Source organism: Gymnoscopelus braueri (genome assembly GCF_963280865.1).
Source record: "Gymnoscopelus braueri genome assembly, chromosome: 11".
NCBI classification, from domain to species: Eukaryota; Metazoa; Chordata; class Actinopteri; order Myctophiformes; family Myctophidae; genus Gymnoscopelus; species Gymnoscopelus braueri.
In genome coordinates, this window is record NC_137613.1 from 21,648,593 (window position 1) to 21,666,023 (window position 17,431).

Consider the following 17,431-nt stretch of genomic DNA (forward strand, 5'->3'; position numbering starts at 1 on the left):
AATGTGGCGCGAAGCGACGCGTTTTGAGCTTGCAGATCTGCTGCTTTTGCTATTTTCTAATTTGAATCCTGAAAAGTAACAGTTTTGGACATATGAGGTTTCCACCCGACAGAGACGATTTCACTTTTTTTTTTACAATATTTATTAAACCTTCCCATTGTATGTGTCCTGGAAACAGCACATAAAACGTCTCCACCTTATTTCAATTTATAAGGCCCAATCATTAATTGCATTATGGGACCACCAAACAAGAATTTGAAATAACGCTAAATACTAGATTAGGAAAGCTTTGTTTACTTAAGAAATGTTAACAAACATCAAAATAACAGACCAGTACTTGGAGAGATATGAAAGTTCCTAAAATATTTTAGGAATTTACATAACTTTGGAATCCATAATCAAAACATACCAGAATGAAGCTGTAAAAGGCAGCACTAGATGAACATAAAATTGGGAACATAATAGTTTTTACCTTGAACTTAACTGTCACTGCAGAGGATTCTGTCTGTCTGTATGTCCTGTCCTGTGTCAGGTCTTTGTCTCCATCTTGTGGCCAGAAGGGGTTTTCTTTTCCCCATGTGACTATGACATAAAATGTAAAGAACTTTAGAATTTGTTCAACTTCCTGGTTTTTTATTGCTCTGAAATCAATAGCAATATTATAAATAACGGTCATACTGTTAGAAATAACAGTGTAGGACATGGAAAGCAAGACGGCAAACAAAGGATAGCTTCTACTACACCATACACACAACATAAGTCTCAACAGACAACACAGGAATAAAGAAAACTCAAAAATTCAACCTCCACACCCAAAAACATCAAAGTGACATAGCCATACTTTCTTAAATCCTTCCATAACAACTACTATACATCCATTTCCATCCATTTCAACTACTATACATCCATTATCATCCATTTCTTTTAATTTCTTTTTTGTTTTGTTTTAAAGTGTTGCTACCATTTCACAGCAAGGTTGTCACAATTAACCCAAACAGGTTATATTTAGGAATCATTTACCTGAGTTTAACCTCAAACAAGATACTGAAGGAAACCAAAACCAAAGACAACCAATAGACAATCATAGCTTTACTACCCTATATACTGCACCATGTTAATGCAGAAAATAGGTCAGACGTTTATTATTACGATGTTCACTTTTACCTTCCGAGTCCAACGTATGATGTCCAACTTAACACTAGCGTCCATGGAATAAATGATAAAACTCATTCCTCCATAATAATAACAGTTATCAACATCCACATCAGGCCAAAGTCACATAGAAACCCGGGCGGTAATATGGTTTTAACAGTAAAGGCCTAACAAATATATAGCTTTTCAGTGATTTGGTGTCCTCTGTTGAGACAAAAAAAAGAAGGTCTGTCCACATCAAGCATTATAACTATAACTATATAGTTTTAGAAATCGTTCCAACTCAACTGGATGGCAGATTCCACACACACACAACTATAACGACAACAGCGGTGAACTATATTGATGTAGTTATACTTATAGTGCTTGTTGTGGACTGCCCCTATCCTCCAACGTACGACGGTGTCACGCACTGAAAATATCTACAAGCTCACAATGCGTCACATTGTGTCATATATTGTGAGCTTGAATATATAGCTTGTATTTTCAGCGCACAACCACGTTCTACAACACGTTCTATCAAAGTAGTATAAATCAGGCTAGATGGAATAGCATTGTCATTTTGTGAAAAGAACAATCACAGGGGTTGGTATGATGAGGCTCTCGAGAGAAGATCTGTCAGAGAAGGAAATAGGGGCGGGGGGGGGGGCTTTCCGAAAACCTCTGATTGTTTGATTGACTGAATGAATGATTGACATCTAAAGCTGTGTGAGGTGTTTAAACCACTTAAACCGTTAAATGCTTACTTTGGGCATGTCATTAAAGGAGAAAATCTTCTAAATCGTTCTAATATTTTCATAAATTATTCGAAAATAGCCGATCTACAAGCTTACGATGTGACAAGTAAGCTTGCAGATCAGTCGTTTAATTTTCTTTTTTTAAATGACTAATTTTGGAATTTGTTTGAAAATACGGCTTAAGTGATTGAATACATTTACATACAATACAATAATGATAATACTGAGGCACAACGCAAGCTGCAATGAATATTGTCTGGTTCTGTCAGATCTCTCATTATACAATACAATCATCAAGGCAAAAATGTGAACAATACTGTACCATTGTATAACATGTAGACTATGGAGTGCTGGTTTCATAATTAGAGGAATTATCAAGGATGGATGATAGATATGCCATTCATGTTATACATAAAACATACAAAGTATTGAAGTCAGCCCTACACATTAAAATCTGTTTTAATGAGTGTTAATTTAACTCTCAAGATTTAAATGAACCTTTACGGGTCAAACTGTGCCCTCTCAAGAGTTAACCCTTCAAATCTTACTGTGTAGGGCAGGCTGATGTTCCCAGAAGGAATATTTTCCTATTTTTTTTTTTACATACAGTGTCACTCTTGTGTATGATAAAAGTTTTTGGTTAATGTATTAATACTCCGTACAAGGTAAGTAGAGTTAAACAGTGAGGTTTGCAGTAATAAAAAGCGTATTCATAATTAGGAGCTGGAATTGCAACACAGCGCAGATAGTCACAACAGAGGTCTGTCAGAATGTCTTTGTTGTTACCAATGTATACAGGCTTTCTCTGTCAGCAATGGTAACGTCATGCGACCATGTTGAAAAAGTGCGACAAAAAAAAAAAGATTATTATAACAATCCGCTTTTCCTCCCTGGCAAAACAAAACACAATAACTAATTTCTGTTCTTAAAAAACACATAAAAAATCCATAGCTCCACATACAAAAATGTAAATGCTGAAAGTAAGTGAGTTTTTATAAAATGACATTTGGAACTAACTGGATCAAAAATAGACTGAAAACGGTGGAAGGCAAATTGACCAAGACAGTCCAGTGCAGTGAGTCCGTTACACCACTTAGCTCTTCTCCCCTGCTCAACAAAGTCAATCTTTTTGTAAGTCTTCAGTATGTGCTCCATATCTTCAAGTATTCCAAAATGGCATAAATGTGCTCTGTTCCAGTGACATAAATTCAAAATCCCAGTGCCATAAATCTAAAGACATTTTTCTTCTTTTTACTTCCAACAGTCGACTGACCTCTACTGGTCCCCTGTCCATTGCTGGAGATCAGTGAATACAAAAAAGAAAGTGCAAAGAAAAACAAATGTCAGAGAAGCCAACAAAGTACAAAACAAATAGAAATAGGTAAATCTACGGTGTCCAGTTTGGCTCATGAAGACAGCTTGGAGTAGCTTGGCGGTGAGAATTTACGCTTCAGGTACTTGATGATGTACAGAGGAAGACAGCTGACCAGTGTGATGGCAGACACTTTCCAAAGGAAGGCCTTAGTTGTGATGAATGAAATGTCTGAAAAGCAACAGTGGCCAGAGTTAGACAAGTTATGAATGCAGCCACATTGTGAATTGTACCAAGAGACAATTATGCAAAGTTTATTTTATTTTGTATTATTTAATTATAAAATCAAACCGCAGGAAGACGTTGTGTGGCAAATTGAAGATTGGGCTAATTATTTCAGATGCTTGACATGTGTATCTTTACAAACATCACATGCATATAATTCATTCAATTCTTATTTATCTTCCAGTATTAATACATTGTGATCAAAATGTGAGTTAGTGTACAAATCATAAATGTCAGGACTGGAATATGAGACTTGTCAGTGAAATATCATGCTACAATGAAGAAACCCAAAACAAATATGCACAATAAACATATTGACAACACATCACATTGTGGCACAACACAACAAGCAGTAATGGGGAGAGACAGAGGCAGAGAGACGGAGAGAGAGAAGAGAAAGACAGAGGGAGAAAAAAGGGAATGCAAAGATGAAGGGAGGAGTGAAAAGGGTTGCGTGTGTGTGGGGGGTTGAACATAAACATTAGTAGATCCACAGTGATGCACACCTACCCAAGAACGCTCCAAGGGACACCCTGCCTATGCCTTTTGCCAAGGAAACATACAGAAGCAAAAGAACAAGTATAGCAAAAAGAGAGTGAGTGCAGTGCAAAGGGGTGAGAAAAGAGAGAGAGAGAGTAGAGAGACAAGGGAGGGGAGCACTAGCGAAAAGCAGGTCTCTGAGGGTTGTACTAAATGTTGAGAAATTAAGTGCCAAGTACATAGAGTTTAAACAAAAAACAGGTGCGGTGCAAAGTGTGACACTCCTCTTCCAGGAAGTTTACAAGATCCCAGCCGTTCAACCTAAGAACTATATGACACACATCCTTTCTACTACAACTATCGTATTAGTACATATAAGAGAATGTTCTCTTGAAATCGTATTATCTTAATAAGACTCACCTAGGGAAATATTTATAAGTAGGACAGTTAGAAAATGCTGAAGTTCAACAGGCATATTAGATCTGGCGTCTTCTTAACCTGTCCTGTAAAGGGCTCAGTTTGAAAAAACTGTGTCCAACATGACTATGGGATATCAAACCTCCCCCATAAGCATCCTCGTCAAACAAAGTGGCATTAGATGACATGTGGACACCACGGTGGTTCACTTACCAAAGTACTCGTTGAGGAAGGCGAGGGAGGCCACATAGCAGCCCAGGCTGAAGAACTCAGCCAGAACCATGAGCCAGTGCCAGGTCCGGATGGTCAGCGCTACCATGAGCAGCTCTGTCACGATGAGCGCCGTGAAGGAGATGGCCACCACGTGCACGAACTCCGACTCGAACAACACCAGTGCACCGTACATAAGGATACCACCTGGTGGTGCCAGAGGAAGTGCGCGTCAACCACACAAAATAAACAAGACCAAATGTGTTTTATTTGCTTAAGGAAGGAGAAATTATTAAACCAGCATGAATTCACTAACTGTTATGTCTGTGTTTGGATAATTCTCTGGAAGACATTTTTATATTCCATGGAGTTTTGGTGAAGACTGCTTCTAACACTAGACATTGGTGTCAAACACGGGTCACATAATTCTCAGCTTTTTGTTGAACCGTAATCTGCTTTAAGTGCCACTTGGGTGGGGTTTTCAAGGCTTCAGGAATTCAGAAGAATTTCAAAGGTAGCAAATTATTTCTTAACCATAGAAAAGTGTATTAAATTTCAAGCAATTTTAAATAAAATGCATATATATATATATATATATATATAATTGTCAAAACTTTGCATCACAGCATAAGAGGAATAAAGAAACGGCATTAAAGGTTTGGCCCCAGTCTACTCTACAATGTACAGACAGCTGACTTGGATCTTAGAATAAGGATGAATGCCTGTCTGGAGATAAGGATTGATTCAATAACATTTATGAGAGTACAAGACAGACGGACACAATGCACCTCAGTGTGGTCCGAACCCTGCAGACGTCCCATGAAAGCCGGGCACTCACTCATCTGGGGGGCGCCTACTGTATTTTGATAGGCCCCTTCATTTAGTCATAACGCCACGCAAATTGAGCTTAATAGCCTATAACTGATCACATAATTGGCTTTTCATACAGCCTTCATACACAGTGCATTCCTGAGAGTTAAACTCTGTAATAAATTAAAGTGGATCATGGTGTGTGGGGTGGGGGGGGGGGGGGGGCTAATATTTTCCTCCTCTTCCTATGCAGTCGCTGTCATTCTCTCACTCTCATATCTTCCCCCAGTTTTCTTCTTTTTTTCATTGGACCCGGTATTAGTTTTTAATTAAAAAAAACTAGAGCTGTCAGGAAGTCATGCTTGAGCAGGAACATAGATCTTTCTCACACGCTGCATGGCTTAGCGATTACAGAAATATCGATTTACTGGACGGACAAAAGCCCGCATGTAACAGCGGATGACGCTCGGAAACCCAAGCTACTGAGAAAGGGACCGTCTGGGAGTTTTGCAGGGGGCCAGGGGGTACTCTGGTATTAAGAGCAGTAAAATATGATGAAATGCTAGATGGAGGAGCTGAATTTAGGCTAAGCTGCTTCGTACACTACCGTCAGGTTGATTTTGACCATCAGGTTCCATCATGTTACATAACCAGGAGTGGAAACGTGTTCATCTGCCAGTGGATGTTGGTGGATGATACCAACTACTGAGTTCATCATCCACCAGCCACTACTTTACCACCCAAGTAGGATTTCTTTTTTTAGAATAGACCCCCTGAACAAGGCCCTGTTACCTGCCAAACAGGCTGGTAGACTTGAGAAATTAGCCAGACACAGTCAAAATGTACCAGATTTTGGCCAGTGGCTAGGGCTCATTTCCCAGCCCGTTCAAAACACAGGATTGGGCTGAGGTTGCTTGCTTACAACCCTGAAGACTTTATGTGCACCTGGCTGACACCTGTTACAGCCTAATTTCTCTAACACAATCCAGCATAAACAAACTGTGTGCTATTGTACACCCTTTGAAGTTCTGTGTGATGTGAGTGTGTGTGCGTTTGAATGCTTGTAAGGCATTCAAACTGTAATGTATTTACTGTAAGCCTATTCTAGGAACAGGAACAGCATAAATTAAATAAATGCCTTAAATGGGCATACTTTGTTACCTTGATAGATACTGATCAACACCCAAATGAGGAACGTCTTGAAAGATAATGACCGTCCCTATAAAAAAAATGGAAAAATTGTTATTAAATGCAACACATTTTAACTCATTGAGTGCCAGACTTTTTTTTTTTTTTTAAACTTTGGCAATTCTGGCACTCAATTGTACTACCTATGAGTATGTAAAACAAAAACGAATAAACAAGAATTATTTCTATATTATGTTGTCCCAGTGCCAGAGTTTTTTTCAAAGTAAAAAAAAAGTGCTTTTTCAGTTTGAAGTTAAACAAAAGTTTTTTGTTTTTTTTTACTATTTTTTCAAAAACACGTCAAACACGTCATTGGCACGTTGCGCCATAGCGGTAAAAACACGTGAAACACGTTAATGGCACTCAATGAGTTAACTATCAACGACGCACTGAGCTAGAAGATGATCAAACCTTTAACCCGTTCAATCCGGGAACGTCTCTGTCATTTTAGATGTCTTTGGCTATTCAAAAATAGCAGATATACAAGCTCATAGCTTGTGTGCCGCGCTATGAGCTTGTACAGTAGATCTGCTATTTTTGTAATAGCCAAAGTATAAAATAATGGTTATAGCTCGAATCTAAAATGACACAGATGCGTTCCTGGGTTGAATGGGTTAATTTATTTTTCCTCGCAACCTTGTTGACATTAATTGTCTGCATTTGAAAATAACATGTCTGGGCCAAAAATACATAGTAAAAAAAAGCCGAGATACTAGGGGTGTGCCGATACACTAATTTCACCAAACGATACGATACGATATTTGGCTCACAACTTCGATACGATTTCGATACGATACGATACGCACTTTTTTTATTATGAAAAATATATGGGGGAGAAAAAAAGCAAATGCAAACAAATAATTCAGTTTTTGCATTATTCAGATATGCGAACTTGTAGCTTTTCAGCTACAATAGCCGTTTTGAATCAAAATAGGGCAATAGTGTGACACCTGACCCGAAAAAAAAACATGTTGTCACCCTTTTCACCTCGGGGCTGTTTGCATGCCTGATTATTATTATTGAAAAAAAAAAAAAAAAAAAAAAAAAAAAAAAATTGAAAACGATATTTTTTTTTCTCAAAACGATACATATCGTCACGAAAACGTATCGCGATATATCGCGGGACGATATATCGGCACACCCCTACGAGATACATATTCCTTCTAAAATGAGTATTTCTCGAACTTTTTCGTAATTCAAAATTATCCAACATTTTTCAAAAATGTTCAAAGATAGCAGATGAACAATCTTGCAGCGTGGCACGAAGTGACGTGCTGTGAGCTTGTATATCTGCTATTTTTGAATAGCAAACGCTCACATCTAAAATGACACCAGATGCCTTCCCGGTTTTAATGGGTTAAAGTCTTTGGCATGACTCGGCCAGGGATTGAACCCCTGACCCCCAGTGTCCATCTCAAGGCGGACACTCTAACCTCAAGGTCACTGAGCTGGTACTATATGTATAGTATAGTGTAGTTTATACAGTGGTAAATATTTATCATAGTTTAGTGTTTTCATACCTTGGTAAGGTCTTTATAGAGCTCAGGGTAGAGCAGAGCCATCTCTGGTTTCACATCCTGGTCCAGAACCAAGGAGAACACTGGGAACATGGTATAGATGGTGGCATACCTGCGGAGAAATAATTTAGAGTTGCATTGAGACATAATTATTATAGATAGTTAGTAATCAAAATCAGAGCAGATTTCTTTGTATATACATACTAGCTTGTTATGCCTTTAAATGTGTTCCTATTTCTTCTTTTCTAAACAAACAACACTGTCAGACTACTAAATGATAAGAAGTAAATAATGTCTCCGTCAACTAAAATAGACTATTATTAACTAACCCAAAAGCAAATGCATGAGTGTATCTAAAATGTATTTCAATTACAAAAGCACTTCCACATTCTTCCGTTATGTTCAGTAAGGCACACATACCCAACCATCAGGAAGCCCTGGTACAAAGGAACAGAGGCAAAGTAGAAAATAGAGGAGAAGACAGCCTGGGGAGGAGAAAAAAAAAAGAACAGTGATGAATTGATTTGATCATTCACAGAAAACTAATGTTTAATCAACTCCAGTGTTCTCCAAAGTAACTAAGTACATTTACTCAAGTACTGTACTTAAGTACAATTTTGAGGTACTTTTACCGGAGTATTTCCAATTGTCAGTACTTTTACTTCTACTCCACTACATCTCAGAGGCAAATATTGTACTTTTACTCCACTACAATTATTTGAAAACTTAAGATTCTAGTTATTTTGCAGATATAAATATATTACACTATAAAACATACGTCAACCACTTCAGCCCTATTTTATACCTAGACTATTTGAAAATAGCCGATCTACAAGCTCACAACGCATCGCAACGCGTTGTGAGCTTGTAGATCTGCTATTTTCAAAAATTTTAGTACTTTTACTTTTGGTACTTAAGTACATATTGATACCAATACTTTTGTACTTTAACTCAAGTCAATTTTGAATTCCGGACTTTTACTTGTAACAGAGTACTTCTACATTTCAGTATTGATACTTGTACTTAAGTAAAACATTTGAGTACTTTTTCCACTACTGATCAACTCTCAACAAACCTAGTACAGCAGGAACTCTGAAGTCTTTACGAAGCATTTGTTCAGCATTTTGCACTGGTTAATGGATGGGTGTGGTACCTGCATGGTGGAGATGATCATGCCTCTGTGCATGACAAACTGGCCCAGCGCAGCAGAGCGCTTGTAGCTGTTCCTGCCGTGGACCATGAGCAATCGGCCGATGTGCTTGAACTGAGTGATGGAGAAGTCTGCAGCCAGAGAAGCCTGCTTCCCCTCCTATAGTCATTAGGATTACAGATGCATTGATGCCGCTGCAGTCATTCACGGCATTTGTTCATGACAAAAACAAAACAAAACAAAAAGTAACACAACTTAATGAGAATCTAGGAGCATGTATTTGAGGTTTGACACCAAAGAATGCTCAATGATGGCTTTATTTATTTATTTATATGTTATGATTTTTTTAAAATATTTTTTCAATCCTGGATTTCATTCTGTTGAAGTAAGATGCCATATAATTAAAATGTTGCTGTCAGGCAGAAACCTTGTTACAAGAGTGTCACAAAAGTAGCAAAAATAGCCGACCTACAAGCTCACAACGCTTCACATTGTGTGTGTTGTCAGCTTGTAGATCTGCAATTTTAGATTTTAGTTTTTATGTGAAAGCGGTCAAATCTGTCTGAGTTTTATAAATATTTAACCAAAGAAAGGTATTAACCAGAATAAATAATAACTACATTGGTTTCCACCTGACAGCGACGATATTATTTTTAATGCAGTGCCCGTTCAGAGCGTGTGGCCATTCGGCCATTCATTTGGAGCGGACTGGCTGCTTGGCACCCGGAAGTGCTGCTTGCCGCGTTGTCGAGAATCGCACATTGCATTGACTTCACAATCAAAAATGTACTTCGTAGTTCATTTAGGTCCTCAGCAATACACAGAAAACGTATGCTCTGCAATACACAGATAAACATATGCTAAGGACAGACAGACATTCTTGGAATTTATAGATTTATAGATTAGTTACATTAACAGCGGTTACCTTTCCCTCTATTCCAATACCACAGTCTGCAGCCTGGATCATACTGACATCATTTCCTCCATCACCTGTCACCGAACAGAGAAGCAGCAGGTCAGACAATGCTAACTAAATGCTGCATTATAGGTTCTCAAAGTAATTTAGCTTTGATTGCCATCATGTGGACACAAAAGGTAATGCCTTCTCCACTTTTCTCTTCAATAGTGTTCTTGCCTGTGTCTGTGTGTGTCTGTGTCTGTGTCTGTGTGTGTGAGAGAGACAGAGAGCTTACCTATGGCGCAAGTTCTGTTGGCTGTGTGTTGTTGGAGTAGCATGACGATCTGGGCCTTCTGAGTCGGGGAGCAACGACAGCAGACGACTGCAGGACACTGACACGCCAGCTCCACAAACTCATGTTCATAGTACCGCAAGCACACCTGTCAGGACACAGCGTTAACACCATGCATTTACTGTCATGAGAGAACATCCTTTGACAAAAAGACAAGCCAAAAAAACGAACTAAATATGGTTCACACAATCACAATGTCACAAACAACAGTGGTCAACGTGCAACAGATAAGTTTATGTTTGGTTTTAACATTGTCAGTCTGGTCAGTGTAGTATTGCATAATTTAACAAGCGCCGAAAATTGTAACACACACACACACACACACACACACACACACACACACACACACACACACACACACACAGTACAACATTGATTTCAGAAAGCTGGTGGAGGAATACTTTTTCACATTCCAATGCAATTGAAACTAAGTTGATCTGAACTCCTACATGTCAAATAATACCTGATATAAGTTTTGTGCCTTTGTTTCCCTGTTACATTAAGGCCTTGGTTTAACTTTAGTAACATTTTTGGCCATGCATGGAGCACAATACATTTTATTCTCTTCGCTTCTGATCTGCTTCTCTAGGCATCATCACTGTGTGTTGTGTTGTTTTTGTGTTGTGTTGTTTTTGTGTTGTGTTGTTTTTGTGTTGTGTTGTGTTGTGTTGTGTTGGAGTACCTCTAAGGAGTCTCCAGAGACGACCAGACAACAGTCATGTTTCCTTCTGAAGGCGTTGAGCTCCAGATGGGCCTCTCCTCTGTTGGAGACCTGCCCAAGAGCCATGCGAAACAATCATCCATCAGAATCATAGTACAGGACTTGTTATCTTACTACAAACCACCCCCTGAATACATGAGATCATAAGAGCAAAATGGCCATCATGTGAATAATGGTGCGTTACAGTGTTTCCCAAACATAGAGTCGTAAATATCCTGTTTTCATGATTCAAATATATACATTTGCAATGCTTGTGAACTTGTATATCTGCTATTTCCACAATTATTGAAATAGGGCTTAAGTGAATAATACATAAAACGAAAATGTTTGGTGGTTGACTAGGATGAGGCGTACCGGTCTGAAGACATGTATGTCTTGATTTCTGGACACCAAATGTGAGCTCTTAGCGATGCAGGTGGCCGTCTCCAGCTTATCCCCCGTCAGCATCCAGATCTTGGCAGAATACAAATAGGAACAGCATATTGGAGTTACAAACGTATAACACAATGTATACAAGAGGACCTAAGATGTACAAAAGCAATCCCAACCCAGTGATTGTAATTTATTGTTCCCGTGGGGAAATTTGTCCTCAGCACATCCTAAGAATGCTCGGGACCAACTCCAGTAGTAATGCCAGTACCTTGGTTCAAGGGCACTAGCAGGAATGCATGTCTTTTGGTGTGGGAGGAAACTAGAGTACTCTGAGGAAACCCAACACAAAACACGGCGAGAACATGCAAACTCATTTGTGAGAAGCACTCTCAACAACGGCAGCTTGTTGCGAACGCGGAAGGAGGCGCCTCCGCCCAAGTGGAGCCTACTATGAAACCCTGCTCGGCTTGTGTGTCTGCGGCTCTGTGTGCAATATTGTGTGCGTGGCGTGCACTGCCTGTGTGCAGCCGCCAGAGTGCGCCAGAGTGCAGCTACAGTCAAAACACACACACACTCACACACAAGTCTGTAAATACACAATATTTTCGAGCTGCGTTCGCTTCCAGCGTTCGCGCGTCTTACTTGTGATATAATTATACTCGCGCTGCCACAGGGTAAAGCATATTATATTTTTAACATATGCATTAAATTAACTGTAAGTAAGAGTTGCTGTGGTGGTTGTTGGTGGAACTCGCGCACCTTGATGCCAGCGTTCCTGAGCAGCTCTAGGGTGGGCCTGACGTCGGCCTGCAGCTGGTCTTCTACTCCCGTTAGACACAGCAGCTCCATCTCCCTTTCCAGACTCTCCACCACCGCCGCCACCTTCAGGGCCCGATCGTGGAGGCTCAGCTTGGCCTGGTTGTATCTGTTCTGTAATGCACAGAGGGAAGGGAACGGGGGAGATGGTCAAACGTTACGTACACGTTAGGCCTCAGTGTACTGAATACAGACATCTACCGTCCACCTCTCCAAGTAGCACCACAGCAACAAAAGCTACAAAAAAACAAAAGCGTGGTCAGCTGCACTGTCGCCACTGAAGTGTTGCTCAACACACTCATTGACCTCATCAAGCGCGTGTCCGTGTGTAGGAGGGGACGAGCAAAAAGAATGTAAAGGAAAATATAAAGGTTTGGGTTAAAAAGAACAGGGAAATGGCTGATGGCAAGTATTACGTTTGTCCTTCATAACAAGCAGGAAGTGTGTGGAGAGAGAAGGGGGGTGGAAATGGTGAAACAAAATCATATGATTGATTTATGCATTGGAGCACAAAAGAAAGTTAAAGCCAGCTCAACTTTTTTTTGCAGCATGTCATGTGTCGAGCGTCAGTTTATAGATTTGTGTCGCTGGCTTCTAATGAAAATGGCTTGTAGGCTGTCTCTTTTGTCACTGCTAGTGAGAACTCAGCATTAAGCCTAATTTATGCTTCACTGCGCAATGGTATTGCTTGCTGAAAATAACTGATTTACAGGCGAAGGCGACACACCTTTGACCCCTCTGGTGAAATGCATGTACAGTATGTGTGTGTCAGATATACAAAAAAACAACGAAATCCTATTTACACAGTGTATAATATGGCGTTTCAAATGAAAATATCCATCGAATATCATCGGCAATGTCATCAACACAAGGATGTGGAGAACATTTTCTGGGCAGTGATTTACTGCAGTGCCATAACATTTTGAATGCCAAATGTATACCCCATCATACGACGGGTCCCGCACCAAAAATTGCAATCTCAATCTCAACGTGTTATGCGCTTGTAGATTGGCTATTTCCGGCACAGGACACCATCGTACAACTAAGTACAAATCAGGCTTGGCTATTAAGAGAACTTCTGAGAGGAAATTCTTGAGAAAAAGTGTGCAAACCAAACACTGAGAGAGAGCAAGTTAAAATGACAAAAAGATGATGGATAGTGATATGATGTGAAGAATGAGATGAGAGGGATGTATATCTGGTTAATTCGGTACCTCAAAATCTTGATACTGCTCTTCAGACAGAGATTTCTTAGCCACCACCAGCGTCCTCAGACCTTCCCTGGCCATGTTCCCACACTGAGAGGCAGGATGAGAAAATATTACAAATGGTACAGCCTGATTTATACTTGTCGCGCACTGAAAATAGCAGATCTACAAACTCTCAACGCATTGCAGTGCAACCCATTGTGAGCCTGCAGATCAGCTATTTTTGGCTACAAAGTAACAAATCTGGCATTAGTCAAACAGGACTCAAGCAGGGTTATGCAGCAGATGTCATTTACAAAAGTTATTGTAAATCCATTGCACCCGCAATGACAATGTGATTAACTAAATGAACTGAATTGAAGTCGTAGCTAATACACTTATTCATTATGATAGATGAAATAATTCAAAACAATCAAATGCATGCCATGATAAAATTTCGTTAAAATGTCAAAGTTTAAATTGAGGCCGAATATGGGACACATGTACACTACAGTGTCATCAACAGCAGCACTGTACACTGTCAAATCAACACCAAGACAAATCAATGGCGAATGACGTGGCCTCTGGCAATGTTCGGAGGACACGATAAAAATGCAGGGATGGATGGAGGTTTATTTTTTATATGAAAAGCCAATAGGGGTTGAAACTGCCGTGCTGATTGGTTATTGACAAGCGTGGCTGCTGTAGCGGTGGCTAACATGACAGCGGGGCTATTACAGCCAATGGTCCATCATTAGCGCCATTGTTCGTTAATATGACATACTGTAATTACTTCAACTTTATCTAGGTCAGTAATTAAATCAAAAGCTACCCCCGGGTGGTAATTGACTCGATAATGCCAATATAATTATGAACATACGCACACTAGACCTTCGACCACCAAACCCAGTGGTTGACTGTGGCCTGTTGATCTCTTGATTAGTTACTGAGATTATTGGACATGGCGAGAGTAATGACTGCCATAATTGAATATGCTCTTGGGTTTATTCATTGTTTCATCGCTGCACGTTATCGATATTACTGTATACTATTGCAGTGGTTCTCAACCTTATTAATGTCAACGAGCCCCAGTTTGATACTGGATTGAATTAGGTCACAGACCCCCATTTGATACAATATTTATCTCTGGGACCCCAATCTACACTGTAAAATCCGTGTTAATTAAATTAAACGAGTAGTTCACCCAAAAAAATATTTATTTTCTATCAATTACACCCCCCCTGCTCAGTAGGAGACTCAATTAAATTGAGTCTCGATTGAGTCTCCTACCGGAAACTTCGCCGGTCATCAAATTACTAACTTTCCTTTTTTGATACCATACAGAAAAAGGTGAGAATTGAGGTGTTGATTGTCCTCTCAGCCCCATCTTAACAACAACACTTTGACGGAGCAGAGTAGTCCCGCTGCTCCACAGCTGCAGCTGTGTATCGAGCAGGGATGTTACAGACGGGGCTTGTGTGAGAGTAGAAGTCGGATCATAATAAACTTGAATCCTCTGAATTTGTCGGCTACTTTCACATAAAGTAACGAGTAACATGCCCATTCATATGTCAGTAACTGTAATGGCGTTACCGAACTGGAAAAACTATTTACGTTACTAGTTATCGCAAAAAGTAGTTGCGGTACACTAACACGTTAGTCCCAACAGTGTTAATAGCAGAGATTTCTTTAATGGTGATTGGTCAGATTTATGTTGGACACAGTGTAATCTCTCAAGACAGATTCTGCTGTTTAATAGTAGGAATAAACACCGAAGCACCCGGGAGGAAGAAAGGGGAGGCGCCAAACCAAGTTCCTGTTTCTACACAAAAAAGGAGGTGGTGCCCCAAGAGGCAAAAACAAAAAAAGGGGGAAATCTTTTTTTTCTCCTTTTTAACCGAATGGGTTCCCAGATTGGGCACGGTGTGATGCCGTTGAGCGTCTGGAGTCCCTACCTCCTCTTCCAACCAGTCATTATACTGCACAATGCTCGCCATGGCAACATCAGCACCCTTCATGTAAAATGTGATGTCTCCGGTTGACTCCTCCTGAATCAGATAAGAAACATCCGAAATAAGATACTTTCATAAACTACTACATTAGTTTATAATTAATACATACATATATAGTTATTGTGATGCGGGAGGTTTCTATACCTAAAGCTCACACACACACACACACACACACACACACACACATTATGTTAAGTAATCCCTTTAAGTCTATATACTCTGTTGACCGGGGTCCCCCAAAGTTCTGTCCTTGGCCCCCTAATTTTTTCCCTCCACACCAAATCTCTTTCAAAATTGCCGATCTACAAACTCGCAACGCATTGCAAGGTGAGCGTTGTGAGCTTGTAGATTTATTATTTTTGCTGAACGTTCGCCTATTAAGACATGGCCAGAATAGGGATGCTACTCATGCTAGGGTCCAAGTGGTTAACCTAAAATTACAAAATGGTCAAATTGGTGCAGTGATGAACAGTCTAAGAGCCCTGATGCTGGGACAAAAGGACCTCACATGGCTGTCAAAAGGATCCTACCCTGACAATGATACCCATCCTCTTGCTTTCAGAGGTGAAGGGGAAGATCTGCAGGATGTAGAAGGTGAGGACTTGTCCAGATGGAGTCTTCAGCTGCAGTGAGGTCAGGTCTCTGTTCATCAGGGTCAGACCAACACTCTCTGTCCACTGCACCAAGGCTACCTGACCAGTGCACAAGTACAGACACACATACAGTAAAAAAAAAACACATACATACGTACATACATACAGTACAATGCATCCATCAACACACATAAATGCACATAGCACAAGCATTAGTTTCCAGACAAATGATGAAACCTTTGAGCTCTTTACTATTGCTCCCTTTGACAACTTACAGTAAGCCCTACGCATACTGTATACGTAAATAAATACCCACCCTTCAATTTGGTCAATTGAGGAATTTGATATTATTCTGTTACTCAGATACTGTGTCAAGTCACTTGCCTTGTAAATGTCAATGTGTAAAAACAGGAAATACAAGACGTTCTTTTCCCAGTGGGGGCCAGCGAAGGTCTAATACAGAGGGTGGTAGGATGAAACAAGTGTGTATTCATAACGACTCAACATCCTGAATATCTCCTTCCCCAACGGAGGAGGAAATGAAGAGCATAAAAATTACTTGTCCATTGTATAGCTACTCACACCTGAAGGGGAATTGAATGAGTCACAATCGAGAGACTGTGTTGTGTGTTATTGTTAACATTTTATTTAACCAGACATGGCTTGCTGAGCATAATTTAGATGATTTATTTCGGAAATCCTCCCCGTTTCCCTGTCTTACTGTTGCAATCAAAGTATTCCATTGTTGAGCATTTACTGTAGAAATATGTGAGGTCAACTGCCTTGCTCAAGAGCACCTCAACAATAGCTGTCACGGGAGGTGAGAGTTTCAACCATTAACATTTAAAGATGTCCACTGCTAATTGTTAGGATGGGCTTACTGAAGAGGCCAGATTCCCGATACTGTAGGTGCAAATGTACTTAGCCAATGAAACTTTCCCTTAGAAACATAATTGCAAAACTATTTGTATAAAATGTCGGAATTGTGCTCACCGACATGGACTTACAAGCTAAACTCATTACTGTGTTGCGATTGATTGAAAGAAGTCATGGGTGCAGTGTACACTACTGCATGTCTCAGGAGCTGCTCCTTATGCTTAATTTAAATTCTGCCATACGATGGTGGTGTGCACCGAAAATCTACAAGCTCACAACGTGTCACATCCGCGATGCATTGTGAGCTTGTAGATTGGCAATATTCGGCGCACGACACCGTCGCACG

At 40.0% G+C, this 17,431-nt stretch overlaps 1 protein-coding gene across 4 annotated transcripts in view; it reads right to left on the reverse strand.

The window, feature by feature from the left end:
• Positions 1–612: 612 nt before the first annotated feature.
• The window catches only part of atp9b (ATPase phospholipid transporting 9B), a gene marked incomplete at its 5' end in the record, with an annotated part of 53,093 nt that continues 36,274 nt past the window's right edge, over positions 613–17,431 (reverse strand). For 3 of the 4 annotated variants that reach the window (XM_080442138.1, XM_080442141.1, XM_080442140.1), the window contains 15 exons: positions 613–3,432; positions 3,997–4,029; positions 4,597–4,800; positions 6,565–6,622; positions 8,112–8,220; positions 8,529–8,593; positions 9,262–9,417; positions 10,184–10,248; positions 10,452–10,596; positions 11,191–11,280; positions 11,584–11,682; positions 12,361–12,531; positions 13,632–13,715; positions 15,560–15,652; positions 16,147–16,308. In XM_080442138.1, the coding sequence (XP_080298264.1) occupies positions 3,296–3,432; positions 3,997–4,029; positions 4,597–4,800; positions 6,565–6,622; positions 8,112–8,220; positions 8,529–8,593; positions 9,262–9,417; positions 10,184–10,248; positions 10,452–10,596; positions 11,191–11,280; positions 11,584–11,682; positions 12,361–12,531; positions 13,632–13,715; positions 15,560–15,652; positions 16,147–16,308 (1,671 nt within the window). In that variant the 3' untranslated portion in view covers positions 613–3,295. The remainder of the gene's footprint in view (positions 3,433–3,996; positions 4,030–4,596; positions 4,801–6,564; positions 6,623–8,111; positions 8,221–8,528; positions 8,594–9,261; positions 9,418–10,183; positions 10,249–10,451; positions 10,597–11,190; positions 11,281–11,583; positions 11,683–12,360; positions 12,532–13,631; positions 13,716–15,559; positions 15,653–16,146; positions 16,309–17,431) is intronic. The other variant, XM_080442139.1, reaches the window with a different exon arrangement.